This window comes from Protopterus annectens, chromosome 9.part0 (genome assembly GCF_019279795.1).
Source record: "Protopterus annectens isolate FY-2018-M chromosome 9.part0, PAN1.0, whole genome shotgun sequence".
Lineage (NCBI taxonomy): Eukaryota > Metazoa > Chordata > Ceratodontiformes > Protopteridae > Protopterus > Protopterus annectens.
This window is the reverse complement of record NC_056743.1, coordinates 771793708-771815386: the sequence shown is the minus strand read 5'-3', so window position 1 is coordinate 771815386 and position 21679 is coordinate 771793708. Positions and strand designations below refer to the sequence as shown.

Below are 21679 nucleotides of genomic sequence, written 5' to 3'. Positions count from 1 at the left end.
GATCAATTCCCACAAGGCCCCCTTGTTCAATTTCCATTTGTGAAGGTCTGTCCTGGTCCTGCTCAGCTCATCTGACGCTATGTTTTGCTCTGACAGAATGTAGAATGCTTTGGAGGGTTAAAGAGTGCTTAATAGCAATCCTTTCAAGCAATCAAAACCAGCTTGCATAAAGAATACAACCTTGTGCCTCCTTGCTTGTTAAAGTACTACATCAGTGTGGTGTCATCAGTAATCACCTGAAGAAATCCTGGGGACAACAGATGGAGACTAAGACATGGATCACATACATCTCTTTAAAATGTATGTGCCTTGCTCTGTGGAATCCCACAAACTTTCACCTTTACTCCCATTGAAACGGTCCTCCCAAGCAAAATCTGAGACAGCTGTAGCTACATACTAAGTCGAGGTAGATGAGAAAAGAGGAGAACTGCATTTGCTTGCATCTGTAGTCTCGATCAATGCAGTTCCTTTTTGTAAATGTTGGGGCCATTTTTTTAAAGAAACCATTGAATCTTTCCCTGGTATAATCAAGCAAGAGGAATCATGAGAAGTCTTGACACAGTTGAGAATCTCAGGAAAGTTTCTAAATAAAAATCCACTTTCTCTTGCATCAATAACACATTTTGTTGGTGTCTCCAAGACAACTTAGAAACACGATCCTGTGTGACAGGATCAAAGAGAATTTCTAAATATTCATCTGGAATTCCAGATAGGTCAGAAGTGATTAAATCTATATTAAGAACTCTTGACGTCTTTAAAAAGATTTTGCGCAAGTCTTCAAATTAAGGTAAAATGTGACTGCCATTCAGTCTTCAGTGAGATATGACTGGAGCTAACACTTTGTAAAACATCCTTGGAACAGTAGATAACCCAATGGGTAATGCAGATAACTTGATAACGTAACCCGGACACAGAAATATCTGAGAAATTTCCTGAAGCCTTTGTGTATGGGAATGTGGTAGTATGCATCTTTTAGTTGTCATGTATTCATAAAGCTTCTCTGGGGAATGAGAGGTGACAGACTTTGAAGTGTCAACATTCTGAATTTTGGAAACTCCACATAAAGATTTAGGAAGTAAAGATCTACAACTGGTCTCAAAGATGACACTTTCCTGGGTACCAGAAACATTCTGCAATAGAAGCCCTTGTCCCTTTGATTTAATGGCACTAGTCCTATGACTTATAAGAGTTGAAGAACCCGTTTGGTTCAGAATGTGGAAGGGAACTCCTCTGAACTGCAGACTGTATTCCTCTTGAACTACCTTTAACACATATGAATCTGTCACAATCTGTTGCCAAGGGGGATGTACACAGCCAGTTGCTGGTGCAGGTTTCTGAGAGATTGGGGCAATCTTCTGTCACGACAGTGTTGAGGACCGGAGTAACAGACAGGCCAAAGAAAACTTCCCTATCTAAAGCAGAATGCAGAAGTTCATACTTTATCTCATCAGAAAACTTCTGATTATGTATGTACGCAGGCATACCTCCTCAATGAAGTAGCAGAAGCACAGTCCCTACACACAGCATCTGCAATCACACACACTTCTTAAGGCATATTTCAAAACCTGAGAAAAGTTGGAAACAGCAGAACTGAGAGAGGCAGCTACGTCTCTCAAACTCTCCATACAAAAAAAGCACAAACTTCCATGTATGGATCTGACAGTGAAGTATTCTATATTCCAAAGTGGAAGAAAAAAAAAACTTAGCATATCTGTCCAAAATCTTCCCATTCCTTGTCCACTGGGGAAGGGAGGGATGATAACAGGAGCCTAGTTAATGACAGAGTGGATGCTTATATTCCTACAGGGTCACAGACCAAAGTGAGAAAATAAGTGCTTGTTAGTTTGATAAACTTTGTAAAGCCTATCTGCTTTTTTTGGAGACTGAAGGCTGTGAATCAGGTTGTTACAGGTAGCATTATATACACATTACAGGGCTGGAATTAGAAGAGGTATAGGCACAGTATGATGCATATCTACTTGTAACATACAACTCCTCATTTCAAGGAGAATGTCCATTTGTTCCCATAAAAACACTTCAATCACTCTGGCAAAAATCTGAGAAAAGAAAATTCCTCCAAAAGGAGGTTGTGAAGACCAGGTTTCCTCAGCATAGGAGTTTTGGGCTTGGAAATCTGCAGGCGATGAAGTCCAGTCTCTACCAGGATCATCTGGCATGTCTTACTCGGGAACATTTTTATAGACCCAATTACAGGTACTGAATTCTGTGTACCACAAACTGTTTTGTAACAACTTCTTGGCCAAGCTAAGAAAATTATCTTTCCTTATAGAGTGCGTCTTCTGATGAACAATGTTTAAACTGTGTTTTTTCTTTACAGGTATCTTCATTGGCCAACCTGAAGAAATAATAGTTACCCCATCAAGAGCTTTCTTTACCCAAACACATCTCTGGTAGATATCCATGCCCGAGTAAAGATGTTCCCTCCCATGCCTAATTCAGACAATGGAAGAGCCAGAGAATGTGGCTGACCCCCAGTTCATGGTGGCTGAAAGGACTACACCAGGAAGATAGAGTGGAAAGTGGTCTGAAGAACAAGTAATGGCCACTGGTGAGTCATTTAGGTGTTGATTGAGACCGCGGGTTCAGCAATGGCCGTTCTGTAAGTTTTTTTCTTTCAAGATGCAGCAGGAGATGGAACAGCTGCAGTGGGTAAATATCCACGTTGTGAGCAAGGATAATACCTTAAAAGCAGTAAGATTTGCTGCAACAAGGCAGCCAGAATATTGGTAGTCAAACAGTATTTAAAAGCAGTGCATTTAAACTCATATACACAGTTCCCAAACACAGTAATGCATAAGCAGCACACTAACTTTTTGTCAGAAAACCTACATTTCAAAATTCAGTCCGACAGAAAAACTGGCAGGTAATGTGTCATACAGTGAGCACAAGCACTAATTTACCAATAACAGTTTCTGCCCAAATAAAACACTTTTTATGACATTAAACTTTAAGAAATTACATAATCATAGGAGATTACTAGGCTATTGACCCAGAGGTCATTTTAACCCAATGTAATACTGCTGAGGCACTAGTCAATACCAAAGACTGCATTTAGTGATGACAGCCCATGTCCAGGAAGGTTACAGTGCCCCATCAACTCATCCAAGTTCCTCTTGAACAGTGTCATAGAGGTGCTTTGTTTCACATGAATTGGTAGCTTGTTCCAAAGATGTGGCAGTCACTGGGAGCTAAATCTGTACCTCCAGCATGTCCTACTTAAGTCACAGGCCATATTTAAGTCCCTGGAATGGGTGGCCCTAGATACATTCTCTCAAAATTAGCCCCAAAATTAGCTTAGAGCTAAAATTAGCAGTCCCTAACAAGAAATGTCTGATATTAAAAAGATTAAAATTTTTAAATGGGAAAATACTGCTAAAAAAGCCCAGTTTACAAAATAGCACGTTTTCCTAGCTTTAAAATTAAAGTTTTACACAAAACATATCATTTCTGTCATAAAAAGGTAAAACTGAAGCTTTACAGTTTACCGCACCACCTACCTACGACAGGTATTTATCTGCTCAGCACTGGAACAGCATTAGCCGACAATCGATCCTAAAAAGCCTGCACGATAAGTGCTCTTCAGTAGCAGGTGACTAACGGTTTGGGTGCATGGAAGGTGCCCTGAAATTAAAGGTGGGCAAGCCTGGCATTTCTAAAGTACAGCCAAGCCAAAGATCTGGCTAGGCTCTTAGAGCAAACTAAGAGTTGAGACAGAGCAAACTAAGAGTTGAGACAGAGCAAACAATCAGAAAAGTAGCTCAGTTAAAAATAATGTCTAGAAGTTCAGAGCAAATTATTTAATTAAAAAACTATAGCTACAGCTAAACAGACAATGGCATTTACTGCATTCACTGAAATGAATGCTGGCAGTACATTGATCACACTTCCTAACAGCTTATAACTAGCCACTCCCTTCACCAGGCCTGAACTAAAGGTCTACTGACAATGAAAAATAGGAAAAAATTAAAATATGCAGAACACAGAAGTACAGCACTTTATACACAGGAACAGGAATATTGTCATGACTGGTACAAAGAAATTCATCTTTTTCACCTTGTGGTCTAATGATGACTTAAGTCCACAGTAGCTTCAATACACTTTCCAAGAAATGTGGAAACAGTTCCAAGGCAAAAAACTAGATACACTGCCTAAGTGGACCAAAAGCCTTATTAAATGCTGGATTTCATTAGTTTTATGTAAGAAAAAATATTTCAATTCCCTTAAGGCAGCTCACAATAAAAGCAATAAAGCTCACAATAATAGTAAAAAAGAAACAGCATTCTTAGTACCTTTTCTGTGAAGGTGCACCACCTCTGACTGTGAAGTTGCTACAAAATATAAAACTGGTAAACTTTGGTCTTTAATAGATAGTGCTCTTCAATAAACCATAGCAACCACAACTACCCCTTACTCGCACATTTATGCCTCTAAAATGACAGCCCCTTTCTGTACACTCCTTGAGAAAAGAAAAATATAACTACAATAACATTCTGCTGTTTCAGCTTGTGATTTGTAAACATACACTGACTTGCCAAGTGATTATATAATGACCTTTTACTTTCATTTACAAGAAGCCTCTACACCCCCCACCCAAAAAAAAAAAACAGCACAGTTCTGTGCATCTCTAACACTTGATGGTGAGGAAAGTGAAAGAAAAAAGAAACTACTACAATAATTTAGTAATTTCAACATGCTGCTCTTGAACATATATACTAACCCCCAAATATATGCTAAGCACCTCAGAGATTCACAGCACCAAGATAAAAATCAGTGACAAATGAGACTGGTGTTTACCTCAATAAAAACAAAAACATTAAAGAATACTGCCCATGCTGTCCCTAATTAGTACTGATAGTGATTTCCAAGCTCTCCTGAACTCCTCTCACCAAAACAGACTCCACTCCTTCCACGAATGCAAGCACCTGGTGTAAAGGAAATAATGTACCCTCTTCCAAAAATGAGCAGCAAATCTTTAAGTCTTGCAATAGTCCTCTCCCATGAAGAATGTTTAAATCTTCCCCCTTTTCACCACTTTGGCATGCGGCATCACCCTCTCTGGTATTCCAGCCAACCACGATGCTTAGATACGCAAACTGGACTCAATAGAAAGCATTCTCAGCCTGCAAATCTGGTCTGAATGACCAATTCAGTAAAAAAAAAAAAAAAAAAAAAAAAAAAAAAAAAACTTACAACTGCGGCTCGGCTCTTTAAATTGCTGGTTCATGAGCCAGAGCCGAGCTTATAATCAGGTTCGAGATGGCTGTGGCTTGCTTACCTCTACCTGAAATTTTGGGAGCTGGATGGCTGGCTGTTACATTCTCAGCAGATTATCTATACCGCTAAGGCTACTGCAGCAGTGATCAATAAGATGAACAGCAAGGAATGTTTTACATTTACTTACAGGTATATCCTGTGAATGACACTAGACCATTCTATGAGGAAAAGCAACCTCTATATCTACAGAAGAGACAGAGATCATCTAATAGAAATGTGCATCATAAGTTTACCAATCAAAATCACATCTAAAAACTTTGTAAGCACTAAAAAGTGACTGAAATGGCTACTCATAATTTAACAAGCTGGTCTTACCTCCTCTGCATAAGCCTTTCCAATTCCATCAGTTGCTCCTGTAACAACTAAAGAAAAAAATTAACTTTAACAGCTGTCCAAGACTGCAGGTTGCTAGTTAAGAACATAACACAAACTCTTGCTAAAAAAAAATTGTTTAACGTTCGTTGCCAGATACAGCTAGACAAATTTGCCAGACAGAATTAAAACAAACACAAATCTGCCTGGATAGGTATTTCACTGTTTAAAACAATAGAACAAATAAGGTGTGAACATCGGTTTTGTTTCAAAGCAAAGGAGGAAATAATATCCACCAATAATGATGTTGCCCTTAGGCAAACTTTTCTATACTATAAATATAAATTTATAAATAAATGCTTCATCAATGGCTGTGATCTGTCTGCAGAAAACTTACAAGGCTGATGTCTCGCCTTCAGGTCTGATCAGCATGTGAACCTTTCACAGACTTCCAACTCCACCTTTTATCCCACTGTACAGTGGTCACCCAGCCTCTCTCTCCAGTTCTAGACATAATGAAAAATTTCTGCATAAAGGTTAAATTGCACAGTACAAGGTACAGGGATGGAATAAGAGAACTGGTTCCTATAAGTGGACATCTCACATATCTCAAACCACTTAAGTACTCATAATTTTGTATCAGACTTTGAAGAGGCCTGCCTGTTGGAAACTCCGGACCAAGTAGTCCCCAGCTTAATCTTCTGAATGGCCACCACTATAGTACCATAAGAAAATGAGAATCTAGGAATGGTATGCAGCTTGCAGTACTTCACAAATGTACTCAAAATGCAACTAAGCAGCAGCAAAAATGTCAAATAATGAGCCACTAATAAGAAATGGGCTGCAGATTTGGGTAAAATTCTGATCAAATGAGCTTTAGGTATAGACTCTTAAAACTTTCTATACTTATTCTAGCAAAAAAGTAATGCAGCTGGAAAACCACTAAGAAAGGCGCCGTTTTTCTTTTTGAATATTCATTCCTTCCTTCGTGGTCTTTAAAAGGACACAAATGAACTGAGCTTCATCTACAAAATACACAAGTGACCTGTACACACATCTCTCCACTGCCCCACATTTGTAACAGCACAATGACTTCAGCTATCCAAAGCATGTCTGCTCTTCTGTTCTGATATGACCTCAGACGGTTTCCATTTCCATTCTTGCTCTGGTTCTGTTGCACAACTACTGACAGCATGAGCTCCTGCAACTTATTATAGCCAGATGGATCAACTGCAGATGCTGCTGAGTTCCTCTCAGTTAAGTTCTGTTTGAAAAGAGGAACAAAGCAAGGGTGTCCTCTTTTCCCTTTATGTGCCTGACATTTAGAAACATTAGCAAAGAAAATTAGAGACCCAGAAATACAAGGATATAATTGGTATGGTAAGAAAAGTTGGCTTTATTTGCAGATGATACTTTGTACCTGATAAATACAGAAAATGATTCCTCAGTTTTGTGGAACATTTTGAGACTGTTTCAAATCTTTTTGGGATATAAAATAAATGACAATAAAAATAAAAGTTATGTACTCCCCATAACTATCTGTGTTGTCCATTTTCATTCAACGAATGGGTTAGGATGCAATTCTCAGATCTGACTCATCCACTTTCTCTAGATTCTAGGATCTGATTCTTGAGCTCCTCCCTTACCCATAATGCCCCCTGAACATGGCTTTACCTCAGATAAGAGTTTGCTGCTATTATACAATATCACAACAAAGTATCCCAATATTGATATGACAGAAAAGTGATAGCTGAAAGATCAGGAGCTCAAACAGGAATTCTGGCTCCTAACAATTCCATTAAGTCTCTCCCAAAGACACGGATGGGAGAAGGTGGGGGGAGGAGGAGGTGAGGAAGAATAAAACTGGGCAACACAGATGCATAGTTATGGTGAGTACTTAACTTCTATATCTGATGTTGTCATTTTAATTTGTTCCTCAACGAATGGGACAAGAGTCCCCAACTATGGTAACCTTGGGTGACCCTCATGGAAGGATGTTCTAGAGAACCGCAGAAGTGAATGCAGCTCTGTTTCTGATGAGGATGTCCAATTGATAATGAGCAATAAAAGTATAAGCATTAGACCATGTGGCAAGCTACACAAATGTCATCAATAAAGGCTCTAGCCCAAACAGTAGCTGATGTGGCCATTGACCTAGTTGAGTGTGCTTTTGGTTGCCTTGGCAAGGTTAGGCTTCCAAAGGAATAAAAGTAGGAAATACAATCTGTTACCCATTTAGCTAGTGTAGTTTTGGAGACTGGTTTTCCTATCTTATTGCCAGAAAAGGAAACAACTGATCGGTTTTCCCAAATTCCTTAGTCCTGTGAAGGTACAATCAAAGTTGCCTGTGTACAATCTAAGAGATGAAGGGTATATTCTCCTTTATTGTCACAGTTGGGAAAGAAAATTGGTACATTGATCACTTGACTGATATCTGTTTCAGAGGCCACTTTTAGTAGAAAGGAAAGATAAGTGCTTAAAGTAATTTAATCTTTGTGAAAAATCAAATACGCTGGTTTCAAAGAGAGGGCTAGGAGCTCAAAAACTCGTCTTGCTATGTTATGGCCACCAGAAAGCCCATTTTCCAAGACAGAAACTTAAGGTCTCAATTAGCTGAAGGTTCAAAGGTGAATGCACCAAAGTCTGTACTAGCAAAGTCAAGTCCTAAGGTGGAGTGGGGTCCCTAATTGGAGGTCTAAGTAAAAAGGAACCTTTAAGAAAGGCTTTACATAACTTACATGAAGCCAAAGGAGAAACATTATCTCCAATGTAGCAGTTGGAGATGGATGCTAACGGAACTTTGATGGTGGAGAAACTTGCCCCACTTTGAAAGATGGAGGCAAGGAAAAATAAAACAGCAGGGAGTGGAACAGTGAAAGGATCCAACTCTCTCTGATACGCCCAAATAGAAAACCTCTTCTATTTACTCTTATAAATTCTCCTAGTCAAGGGTTTGCAAGAAAAAATAATTTGGCAAACTGGGGAGGAAAGCCTGGGATGTCTAGCTATAATTGTAACTGGAGAAACCATACGGTCAACTTGAGGCCTGCAATATCCGGATGAAACATCCCTAACTGGTGTGACAGAAGATCTGGACTGGGATCCATTGTCCATGGAGAACATACTAGGTGAGACCATAGGAAGTGAAATCATACTTGCCATGGCCAAAAGTGGGTAATGAGGATTGCTTCATTCCTCAACTGCAACGCTTTTCAAAAACTTGGGGATTAGAGGCAGGGGAGGGAAAGCATAAAGGAGACCAGAGGACCAAACATGAACTAGAGCATCTCTTTTATACTTTAGACAGCTGCAGTAGTACAAGACTGAATGAAATCATGCCTTTTGCAAAAGTACCAGCCTTCAGCACGGTCACCAATGTAGTGTTTAGAAACAGAGCAAAAGGATTAGTCCAGATAGAATCACTTTTGCTAGCAAAGCTAGGAGACTCGCTCTCTCTTGATGCCCTCTGTGCAGCAGGAGTTAAAGATGCCTTGCTGAAGTGTCAAGTAGTCTATTCAGTTAAGCTGGTAGATGGACAAGTGAAGAGTGTACTTTCTAGCAAGTCTTGTACTTGTTCTTCCTTTTTCCTTTCATCCTCTTAAACAGAGCAGAGAAACTTAAGTACAGTTGCGTACACTTACTATAAATGTAGATGTTAGAGTGCATTCACTGTTGCAGTCGTTACATTTGGGTAATCTGCTTGCAGGTCGCCCTCAGTCGGCCTGATTAACAAAGTCTTGGGTCCTGCGTCTGTTGCTGTCCCTTATGACGTCAGGTCATCAGGGGTATAAAACATGCAGCAAATGCCATTACATCAGTTTTTCTTGCCCCATATGTCAGCTGCCCCCTAATGGGAAGCAATTAAACATAAAAACACAAAGGTATACCTCCAACAGAAAAGCAAGTACACCAAAAAGGCTTTTAAGCATAGTAAAGGAAGTAGAGGTATAGCCAAAAGAAGTTAGGGGGCAGGAGAGAGGGTAACCAGAACTGCAACAGTGAATACACTCGAGCATCTAAGTATACACAACTGTACTATGTTCTTCGTATTTCACTGTTGCAGTCATTACATTTGGGTAGATTCCCAAAGCTATGGTTGGGAGGATGAGTTTAAATAGCATTAGGGCCAGCTATAAGGCCCTGCAAGACTGCATTGGAAAAGCCAGCTCTGGATTTAGAGAAAATTGGCAAATGATAATGCTTGGTGAAAGTATGTACAGAACTCCGGGTAGCAGCTTCTAGGATGTCCCTGGTAGGAACACCTCTGAGAAAGGCTGTAAAGTAGATGCAGCCCTGGTGGAGTGAGGTCTGATCCCCTGGGGGATAGGTTTTCCATGGTGCTTATAGCAGAAATGAATACAATGCCTTATCCATTTAGAAATGGTTTGTTTTGAAATAGCCTTCCCCTCTGCCCCTGCAGCAAATGCTACCAGGAGTTGTTCAGATTTTCTTTGAAGTTTAGTCCTGTCCAAGTAGAATCTAGGTTGTCTGTGCACATCCAAGGAATGCAGTATCCATTCCCCTTTGTTCTGTGGATTAGGAAAGAAAGTTGGCAAATGAATGGACTGATTAAGAGCCACACTGGATACCACCTTGGGCATGAAGGATGGATTTGTTCTGAGTGACACGCTGTCCGCATGAAAGATGATGAAAGGCTCCACTGCCATAAGGGCCTGTAATTCAGATAGCCTTCTAGCTGAAGTGATTGCTAAAACCAAAGCTGTTTTCCAGAAAAGACATTTTAAGTCTGCAGTAGCAGCTGGCTCGAAAGGATGTAGAGTGAGTTTCTCCAATACAAAATTAAGGTCCCAGGCTGGGGTTGGAGCTCTCCTGGGTGGTTTCAAAATTTTGGCCCCTCTGAGGAACTGCTTGAGCAGTGGATGAGAGAAGAGGGGAGGTTCCTTGTTATAATGAGCTGAAATGGCTGAGGCATGGATTTTAATGGAGAAAAAGACAAGCCCTTGTGAAGCATCTCAGTTAAGTATTGTAAAATCTGAGGTAAATTGGGCGCTGCTGTGCTCATCCCTTGAGAATGGTTCCAGGCACAAAGTCTTTTCCATTGTTCAGCATAAGATTTTCTAGTACTAGGCCTCCTTGTCTCGAAGATGACATCCAACACAGGTTTGCTGAGGGATGGGTAAGGTAATTAGCCAGGCTGCAAGGTTCAGTGTTGGAAGCAGAGGGTGCAGAATCTGGTTCTCCTGCAGAGACAGCAGGGAAGGAGTCTGAGGCAGGTGCCATGGAGATAACCATGACACACTGCACAGGAGAGGGTACCAGTATTGGCGCGGCTAGTCTGGAGCAATCAAAATCATCCTTGGTTTGTCCTGTTTGACTTTTAGTAGTACTTTGGAGACCAGAGGCAGCGGAGGATAGGCATAGACTGATAGGTTTTTCCAGCTGAAGGACAGAGCATCCACTTTCTAGGCTTGTTTGTGGGGAGTCCTTGTGCAAAATTTGTCCAATTGCTAGTTCTGGGGGGAGGCAAACAGGTCTACATCTGGGCTTCCCCATTTGCTTGTCAACATGCTGAAAATCCTTGGTTCCAGTTTCCACTCGTGTGGGTCCATGAGGTTTCTGCTTAGTCCGTCTGCCAGTGTATTTAATTTTCCTGGCAGGAATTGAGCTTGTAGGTGCACTTAGTAGCTCATGGCTGTGTTCCACAATGACATGGCTAGTCTGCAGATGGGGTAAGAATGTGCAGCCCCTGCTTGTTTATGTACCACATAACCGTGGTGTTGTACGTCTTTACCATTAGTTGTCTTGGAAGACTGTAGTCTTTGAAAGCTGTCAGAGCATTCTGTACAGTTATTTCTTTTTGATTGATATGCAGGTGCATTTGACTTCGGCTCCATTTGCCCTGAATGCACTTCCCTTCCAGGTGAGCCCCCCCCCCCCACCATGCATAGTCTGATGCATCTGTTGTTAGGGTTTGGGCGGAAGGGGGTGGTGAGAAAGGTAGTCCCTTGTTTTGGTGGCAGGCCTATGCCCACCAAAGGAACTCTAGGTGTAGGCAAGGTATTTCATTGTTTCTAGGCTGTGAGAATGTTGACTCCATAGGCTTTTTAGATACCACTGTAGTTTCCTCATATGCAGTCTTGCATATGGAATTAGAAGAATGCAGGAGGCCATGAATTCCAAGGCTTGCAGTATTTGTCTTGCAGATAACAGGGTTTTTGTGGCCACTTGTTTGAAGTAGGTTGTCAAATGAATTTGCTTTTCTGGTGTGGGGCAAGCCATCTGGGAAGTTGTATTCAAGCTTGCTCCCAGAAATGTAATTTGTTGACAGGGTACCAGTTGTGATTTCTTTTTGATTATGGTGTACCCCAGACAAGTAAGAACCCTTTTTACAAAGGCCAGATGATTTAAAAGTATGTCCTGGCTTTCTGCCTGAATTAGACAATCATCCAGGTATGGGTATATCTGAATACTTTGTCTGCAAAATGCAATAACTGGAGCTAAGCACTTTGTGAATACCCTGGGTGCAGTAGATAAGCCAAAGGGCAGAGCAGTGAACTGATGGTGCGTGCAGCCTGCTTTGAAGCGTAGGTATCTTCTGCAAGATTCCCTGATTGGGATGTGCAGGTATGCTTCTTTTAAATCTAGTGTTGCCAACCAGGCATCTTTGCCTAGCATAGGAAGTAAATGAAGAGTCGGCATCTTGAATTTTAGAATCTCCAGAAAGGTGTTTAGAGGTCCAGGATATGACGCCATGATTTGCCTTTTCTGGGTACCAGGAAAAGTCTCTAGTAGAAACCTTGTCCCTTTTCCTCTTCTGGCACCAGTTGAATAGCCCCCATGCTTAAAAAAGTACTTGTTTTTGAGCCTCTGCCCACTGATTTGGGGGTAGGTCCAGCCACCCATTTAACGTTGGCAACGTGTGGAAGTGAAATCTGTATCCCTGGGACACTATATTTAAAACCCATTTGCCCTGGGTAATGAGTTCCCAGTTCTTTGCATGAAGAGTAATCTTTCCCCCCAAAGGAGCAGTCAGAAGATAAGTGCTTGGAAATTTGAAAAGGACGCCATCGACACAGTTTACTATAGGGGGTGTCTTGTTATTCCCCGACTTGGAAGTGGAGGCCCCCCACTGCTTAGTTCTGCAAATCCCCTGGGACTGAAACCTGGGGTTTTTGCTGTGTCTGGGTTTGGCTTGAGAAGACCTGGAAGGGGCTGGAAAGGACCAATTCTTAGAGGGCCAGTGCCTACTAACTCTAGGAGGCTGAACTTGTAAAAAATCTTTAACAGTCTGCATAGATTTAGCTTTATCTTCCATCTTTTTAAGAACTTCTTCAGCCTTGTTGCCAAACAGGCGGTCCTGATTTAAAGGAGCATACAACAATTTAGCTTTAACATGATCAGGCAAAGATTGCTCCTTAAGCCAAGCATGCCTTTTAAGCACAGACCCAGTAACAGCAGCCCTGCAAAAGGCCTCTAAAGAATCAAAACCACATTGCAAAGTATGTTTTCCAACTTGCTCAGCAGAATACATTAAATCCTGTAAGTCTTTATTTTCCCACACAGTCAGGAATCAACATAATTTTCTGTTTAAGCAGTCCAATAACATGTTGCCGATATTTTAACATATGAAATTGGCTGCTTAAAGCTCTAATGGCCAAGGCTGCTGAAGTGTAAACCTTTTTACCCCGTATATCCAGCACCCTGGAGTCTCTATCAGAAGGGGTAGCATTTTTAGCAGTAGAAGCCTTAATGCCCTTGGGCTCCTGTGAAATGGTCTCTGGATCTACAATAGGATTTTTGAAAAGGAACTTGCGGGACTCAGGGACTTTGTAGTACCGGTCAGGTTTGGTGGGAGCAGGAGGCAGGGAATCAGGGGCCAAACTGGATTCCGAGAAAGCATCATCATCAATGTCTAGTACAGTAGGAATAGCCAGAGGTCTATGCTGAGGGTAGGAGAAGGAAATCCCTAAGCCTCTTTTTTGAATCAGAAAATCCCTGGCTTTCCCAGTGAAAATGCTCCCTTAGAGTACGTAAGGTTTCCCCAAAAGAAAAATCCTCAGGAGGGGAAGCAGAAGGAAGAGAGTCCTCTGCATCAGAATCCTCTTAAGTAGGTAAGGACAAATCCTAGTCATCAGAGAGTAAAAAAAAAAAAAAAAAAAAAAAAAAGAATCCTGATTAGAAGATTCATAGTCAAGCTCAGCCCTAGGCCTTTTAGAAGGGGTGGGGGGTTAGCTACCCCTGATTAGAGTTATTAGACCTTCAGCCATTTTTATCATTTTTTTTTTTAGGCATAGAGGCCTGAGCATTGTCTTTTTTTTTAGACATGGATCGAGATTTAGGCCTTAGTAATGTAGGAGGCGTCGATTTAATATGCAAGTCCGTAGGCCTGAATACACCCTCAGAAGCCGGTGCCTGCACAGCAGCTCTGGATCCATCCAAGGTACAGACATCCGCGGGTTCCACAGTTGAAGTATCTCGCAGCATACCAGACTCCGAATGGGTCTCAGTAGAAGCCTGCAAATCAGAAGTAGCGGGTATCCTGGGCTGCGAAAGCGCCTCACCGAGTACCGGCGAACTGGCGACTGGCTTAGGAGAAGCGCCGTTGGCAGTTCTGGACCTCAGCGGCCTGTCTCTGTCTTTATCTTTGTGTTTTTTTGGAATCCCGGTAGTCTGATGGCTAACAGACGACATTTCTTGATAATTAAACAGAGAACCAAAATATCTAGAGGCAAAAATATACAGACGACGGATAGTGCGCTGATTAAATAAAGCACAAAACAGACAGCAAGGTATGTCATGGTCAGGGCCTAGGCAAGGAATACAGTACGAATAAAAATCTTTAGGAGGTATTTGCTTTCCACAAGTAATGCAATTATTAACTTTTACTGACATCGCTAAGGAGCAAGAAAAAGTTTCCCCAATGGGGTACTTAGTTTTAATTGAGGACTTCAGTTCTGAAACTCGAAATTGAAAATTTCAGGAGTTGGCCGACCGGCACTTGCAAACTGCTTCTGCTTCGGGCACCGCACGGCAAGAAAGACTAATGTAATGGCATCAGCTGCATGTTTTATACCCCTGACGACCTGACGTCATGGAAGAAGGGACAGCAACCGACGCAGGACCCAAGACTTTGTTAATCAAGCTGCCTGAGGGCAACCTGCAAGCAGATTACCCAAATGCAATGACTGCAACAGTGAAACTCGAAGAACATCTGATAGTTTAGCTCATTTTGTGGAAGTAATTAGTTCAGGAATAATCTGGTAACAGTGCTTCTTATAAGTCTTTACTCGACTCCTCTCTTTTTAAGAGAAAGTACTGAACACGCAAGTAATTCTGAAGTTAAACTGTCATCTCTAATTTTTGTAGAATCATCTGCTCTGCTGTTGAGATGGCAATGTCCTCCATCTCCTTGCCTCCACAAGTTAGAAGATGTTCCACATACTGCCATCTGTAGAAACAGACTGATGAAATTACCTATTTAAAGTTTAGAAGCCCATGCTGCATGTAGGAACCAAATGCCAGTATCCCTTGATTTTGGGACCTCATACATCAACTCCCAATATTATATTTGCAAGTGACCTCTTCAATGACACTGGTTCCATTAGCTCCACCCTCCAGGTACTGAAACAGCTGTTGGTACCATTGATGTTCCTTGTCTTAGATATGTATGGTAGTTTTGTGAGTGCCTGTCCCTCCAGGCTATACCGCCATCTTTGTGCCAGATGCCAGTTGTAAAAACTCTTCTGCAGTTCACTTACAGCAAGCATTTGATGGATTGGCACCCCTCACAAGTACCTCTTCTTCACTGTAATGTGAACCTTCTTCACTTACCAAGGGAAGCTTGGACCTCCTTGCCTGATCCCCAGTACAAATACCGGTTCTCTGTTCTAACTAGGTCCTTAAAGGTAAGGTCATCCACTTCTTTCCCTACCCCTTTCTCCCCCCTTAGATTTTTGCTCTAGCCATTACTCAGTAAAAGAGCATCAGTTTCTTCAGTCCGAGTCTGTTTCCTGTAGCAGACCCCAGAAATATAGGTGCTTAACCTCAACACACTCATGGCTGTGGAAGAGCAGAAGGCTAGAGCAGATGCTTTTCCATCTCCTGATGACCCCAAATTCAGAAACATTTTGTACATAATGCAGGGGGAGACAGCAGGAAAGTGAAGTTTGTCTTTTCCTACTGAAGTTATGAGAGACCTGCTAGTTTAATTAGCAGTCCTCCATGGGTGGTCCCACAGTTGTAGACATTCTACAAGATGACACTTCTTATCACAGGAGAACCCCCTAACACTGTGGTCACAGATCACCAGGAGGTGAGCCACAAGTCTCCCACTGGAAGTTTACTATAAACAGGGACCCCAAACTTGGACATTATGGTCTCTCCCATAGATCCTGAGAAGATGTCTGCTTCTCAGAATTTAGCTGCTCATCTCATGCCAGAAGGTCTAGGATCAGTAAATAGAATATGCAAGTATTCACTTGTATTTCCAAAAAAAAAAAAAAAAAAAAACACTTAATGAATTGTAGACTGTGATGGAAAGGCTCCCTGACTGCAATTTCCAGCATCCACACTGATAGCTGTAAGCATTCTAATGGCTCACATGTTATGCACAACTATAAAAAGGGCTGTTAGCGCAGCAGGATTTGTAACTGCTACTTGCCAGTACTCCTTGCTGTAGTAGTTTGCTTCTTATTTATTTATTTGAGGCAGCAAAGTATGCTTCCTAGACTCACTGCTGAAAGGCCCATTACTATGTTGTCTGGATACCTGTAAACATTTGAAGGGGGTGAAAATGAAATGACAGACATTGGTGGCTGTAGCAGTACCGTTTCACCTTTTGAAATATTTTATCACAGCAAGAAGGATTTGGCAACAACTTTGGTTCCAACTTAGGCCAAGAGCCCCGTCAACAAAATGCGGCCGAGCCATTATTCTTCTCTGTCAGCAGCCCTACACAGCCACTGGAACAGAAGAAGTAACGGTCTTTGGATATTTCAGGATCACCACAGCAGTTGTCATTTACTTTCCTGCTGCCTTTCTTCTCAGCTAACCATAGAGTTATTCCCTCAGTACCCCAGCTTGGTTCAGTATAACTAAAACTCTGGCAAAAGAGATATTAGACCAAAGTCTTGTTCCCCTTCTTTGTTTTCCAATCTCACTGCCTTTACTCTTACCCAACTTCCTACTCCATAAAAAATAATAGACAAGAAAAGCGGTGCAAAAGCTTTTCAAGAAGAACCATCTGAGAAGTCCCCTTAGACCAGCAAGGGCTTTGTTATTATTGCAGGTTGTTTTGTGTGATATAAAAGTCAAGGCACCTCTGATTGTCTTATACCAGGTTCTATATCAGAATAACGAAAGCACATACGTGCGACTACATAAAAGTTGACATAATATGCAAAACCTGTAAATAGCGAATGGCCACAATCTAATTTTTTCCTAGTGAAAAAATTCACATGGCCATTCAGAATCAGGTGGGAGGCTTCACCCCCCCACCCCACCCCCCCAACTAAATATACCAACTCCGAGATCGCACTATAGCAAAGGAAAGGGCAACTCTGTGTTGTTGGCCTACTACCTCCTTGCCCTGTGACATTCATAGAATTGCTTAAATGCGGTTCAATGAATATGTGTCGCTTTTTACATGTTCATTGAAAAGCAGTTTCGTGCATCTATTATAGACCCTTATACCAGAGTGTCTTTAATCACCTTTTGTCTAAACAGTCCTCTCACACTGTGTCTTCATTGTCTCCTTTTACTCATCTACTAGAGGTCTGGCTGAGCTTTGTTTGGTCATGATGTTTACCTACACAAAGATTTTACAAGTGATCTGGAAGACTTCGTCACTTCCATGTAGGGAGATGGTCATTACCATTTCTAGAATCTACCTTTCTGCATTAATTAAGCCCCAAAGGCATTTTCAAATTTCAAGTCTGTAGTACACATCATGGGCTGAAGGGCACTTCAGTGTTTCCCTATCTGAAGGGCTGGCTACTGGTTTTGGTGCTTAGAGTTGAACATGTCCCATAGTGGGAGTCTCTGCTTCGCTTCTTCGATTTTTGTCACAGTGAACTTTGCAGAGTTCAAGGTTCAGTTAGTCAAAGGGTTGACTTTTCAAGGTTGCTGTCCAGATGTCAAACCTCTGAGCATTTTTTTTTTTTTTTTTTACCAGAGATCAATGGTTCTGTTCTTGGTTTCAGCATGTGTTATAGCCTACAGCCATTATATCACTGCTCCCTGGATCTGATGGTTTCTCACAAGGCTGACACATTTCACACAGAATTTCTTTAGTGGATTCTTTAGTTTAGAGGTGCTAGTAAAATTGACTAGGGTCACCAAGACATGTCTGAAGTGGAGAACTGTCTCTATTCACCCACTCACTGAAAGGCCCTATACTTTGGACATACTGTGTTTACTACTGCCACATGTCCATCCTGCACGTAGCTCAAAAAGAGCAAATTGCCTAATGGACCTGATCCCATCAAGAGACCCATTTGCTCATCAATGTTCTAAAGATGATATTTTCCTAGCATTTTGAGTTCTTTCCATAGACTGGTCATTAAACATTGTAGTTTTTCCTACCTGCTGTGCATGGAGGCCATGAGATTCTATGACTTTGGTTATTTCTCAGTGATCCATATTTCAAGGGAAATTAACTGTGTTTTAGTCAAATTATGGCAATGTCTTTTCAAGCTGCATGAATAGTCCCTTGGACAGTCTAGTGCCAAGCAAGGAGAACTGGTCTATAACCTCTTTCCAATGTTCCAATGCCCTATTTTGCTATTTTCTATATTTCATTCAACCTCTTGGTGACCAGATATGGGAAGCGGCAATGAAACCTTGGCCACAGAGTATTCCAGTTGTTGTTCTAATAAGAATGCTAATTCAGAGGATGAACTTCTACAAGGAGAAGTCATTCTGATTGCTTCCTTTAGGCCTAGGCAGATTTGGTTTCCCATGATGTATTCCTTCCTTCTTTGACCTTCTCTAAGTCTCTCTTCTAACAAGAGGCTCTTGACGTGATCAGGGAATCTTTACGTCCTTAAGTTAACTGCTTGGCTACTCCAGTTCTGTTAATGGTTAGGTCCACTGATCTTTCATACAGAATGATTTCCAGTATATATTTTTTCAAAGGCTTTCTGTTTTTGAAGACTTGAGATTTTTTTTTTTTTTTAATTAAAAGTTTTTCTTTGGGGTGCAGAATACAATTTTAAAACTTTTTTTTCAGCCCCAGACATTAGGTTTTGCAGTTACTAAGATCTTAGACATAGGTACTAGTTGGTTTCACCACCTTTCACTTTGAACAGCCTTGGCTTTCCATGAAGTATGAAAAGACTTCACTGAGGGAACTTTGCTCCTGAGGTCTCTACTCAGGAAATCTAGTACCTCGACGGAATATTAAAATGTTTATCATACTTTTTTATTTCTTTATTCGATGGGTAATCATACCAGACACAAGCCTCTTTTCAGGGGTGTACTGAAGTTGGGTGTTACTAAACTTGTTCAGAGTTGTGCAGTAGGCACATAGAGACTGGAAAAAAGCAAACCCTGGACTACAGGATGATGCTCCTCTGCAGTTCATCAGCTTAATCCACTACAGAGTTTATGCTGCAGAAGGTTACTGAACCAGCAACAGGAACATATCTGAAATCATTGTTCCTGAAGAGTTTATTTCATGTGACTTGATTCTGCCAAGAAAATGTCTGACTCATATGCTCTCTCTCTCTCACAATTTCTTGTTTCACTTACTAATTTTCCTTGAGGAGAATGCCTTCCTTCATGCTTAAAGCTGCTGAATTCAATCTATACAAGTCTGTATATGTTAGTTGGTAATATAAATAGCAGTCTCAATTGCTAACAAAGAATAAATGGTCAAATTTCACCAGAATAAGATTTTCCAAAAAAAATTCCTAGAAAACACAATAAGGCAGCCCAGACCTATTTTTACTGCATCTAAAAACAGCAAAAATTACAAATTTCGACTTCCATTTCCCATGATATTCTAGGCTCAACTACTGAAATGTCAGCTTTCATAAGGTCGGAGTGCTGACAGACTAAAAAATAAGTCCAGAACTGCAGGAAAAGAGCAAATCTTGAATCTTGCACTTCTCCTTTAAACTTACTTTTGCAGGAGGGAGCAAGCACCCACTGTATCCACTGATGGGGAGGAGAGGGCAGGCCCACCACACATCCAAAACTTGTGTATACCAACTCTGAGATCACCATGCCTTGGAGAAAAATACTCCAACAAATGGCCATTTCAGACTTGGTATATACAAGTCTTTTTCCAAATGCATCTTGATAGTGCGAAGTCCCATCATTTTAAATGGTCACAGATGTGCTGCATCCTCACCTCTAGTCTCTCATTTCTGACAAAATGAATGTCAAAACAGATGCATTAAGCCAACAGACATTTCCCTACCTAAACAGGTAGGCAGAGAGACAGCTGGTTAATGAAGACATAATTCTCCAATTAGATCTAGTGTTATGGTAAATATATAAACTCTATCTTACGAAGGAGAGCTAAAATCTTTGTTTAATTTTAGAGTAGAGTCTTCCTGGTTCACGGACCTAAAAAAAAAAAAAATACTAATCATCACTGTGGTCCAAATGAAGACCCAGACCTGGTTACAATCGCAAGCTTACAGTATTTAACAAAGGACCGAGGTGCAGCAATGTACATGTTATCCAATGATGCCTTACTGAAAAATGCTGCTGTAGTAGAGAGCCCTGGTAAAATGAGGTTTATGCACTCCTGGTAGTTCCTTCCAGTCATCTGGTACATGAAAAAAAATGGGTCTATATTACGTTGAATGATAAAAAGAGCGAATGCTCTTTTATCGAACACAAAGTCGAAAGCACTGAATGCCAAACACACGGAACGGCAATTTTTTCCCCAGGCAAAAAAAAAAAAAGAGCTGGGCCGTTTTCGTGACTTTGCCATTTCCTCCACTGTGGTGCGATCTTGGAGTTGGTATATTTAAGTGGGGAGGCACAGCCCCCCACTTATTTTGTGATTGGATTTGTTTTTTCTTACTATTGTGGAGCAGTAATTTTCCCTGGGGAAAAAAAAAATCACTGTTCTGTGTTTTCAACATTTACTGCTTTTGGTTTTTAGTGTTCGATAAAAGAGCATTCACACTTTTTATCGTTCAACATTTTAATACAGACCTGAATAAAATACAACCTGACAACCAGCACACTAGACAGAGCTTAGCTACCTATTGGCCTAGTTTCTGGGAGGCAAAAGAAACTGAATACCTTTCCTAAAATCTTTGATTAGGTCCACATAGCACCTCAGCTACCCGTAATATCCATACAACAAGCAGGAATCCTCTATGGTTAGTACAGTCCAGGAAGCTCAATAGACTGATTTTGACACTGTCAGAAACGTAAGCATAAACAAGGGATTGGTCCCCAGTTAATTCATTTACCTGTAGAAAACTAATTTAGTAATCCTCCTGGCAGAAGTCACAACTACCAAGAAGAGGATCTTTCAAGTAAAAAAAAGAAAAGAAAATCCATAAAAGATAACAGTTCAAATGGAGGAAGATTCAGTTTCGCCAGAACAAATACAGATCTCATGGGGAACAGGCTCCCTGACAGGAAGGCACAAGTGAAAGGCATTCCTTAGGAAAGTCTTGCAAACTTATAAGAAATCACATTCTGCTAAATGAGAAAGTTATAGCAGCCAGGCACACTAACTTAAACTAGCTTTGCCATGAAACAACAACTGGAGAACCTAAGAAAAGGTACCGGAAGAGGGATCAGTGTTTTGTGCAGCTCAAATTGAGATGACATAATATCCACCATTCTGAGTGAAACTCATTGGTCATCAGTGGAAGGAGAGCAGCAAAATTGTCAGTTTTAGAGCTTGAATGTTTGGTGCACCCTCCCAGAAGGGTGGGAAAGCAAACAGTCTACAACAAAGGCAGCCCTACAGAAGGTTCCACCAGAAATATCCATAACCACTGGAACCAGCCGTAATGCCCGCACATATACAGTGCTACTAAAATGAACCTGGCCCTGTTAACCTGCCCTTCTGTATGAAATTCATTCGGGAAAAGGGTGAAAAACAAAAAGCAGTCTCTGATGTCAGAAAAGAGCATGG

General features: G+C 41.1%; 1 protein-coding gene across 1 annotated transcript in view; it reads right to left on the bottom strand.

Moving 5' to 3' along the window:
* Window positions 1–21679, bottom strand: part of HSD17B12 (hydroxysteroid 17-beta dehydrogenase 12) — a gene marked incomplete in the record, with an annotated part of 1530252 nt that overhangs the window by 1324308 nt on the left and 184265 nt on the right. Inside the window, 1 exon segment of the mRNA XM_044083399.1 lies at window positions 5611–5657. Within this exon segment, the coding sequence (XP_043939334.1) occupies window positions 5611–5657 (47 nt within the window).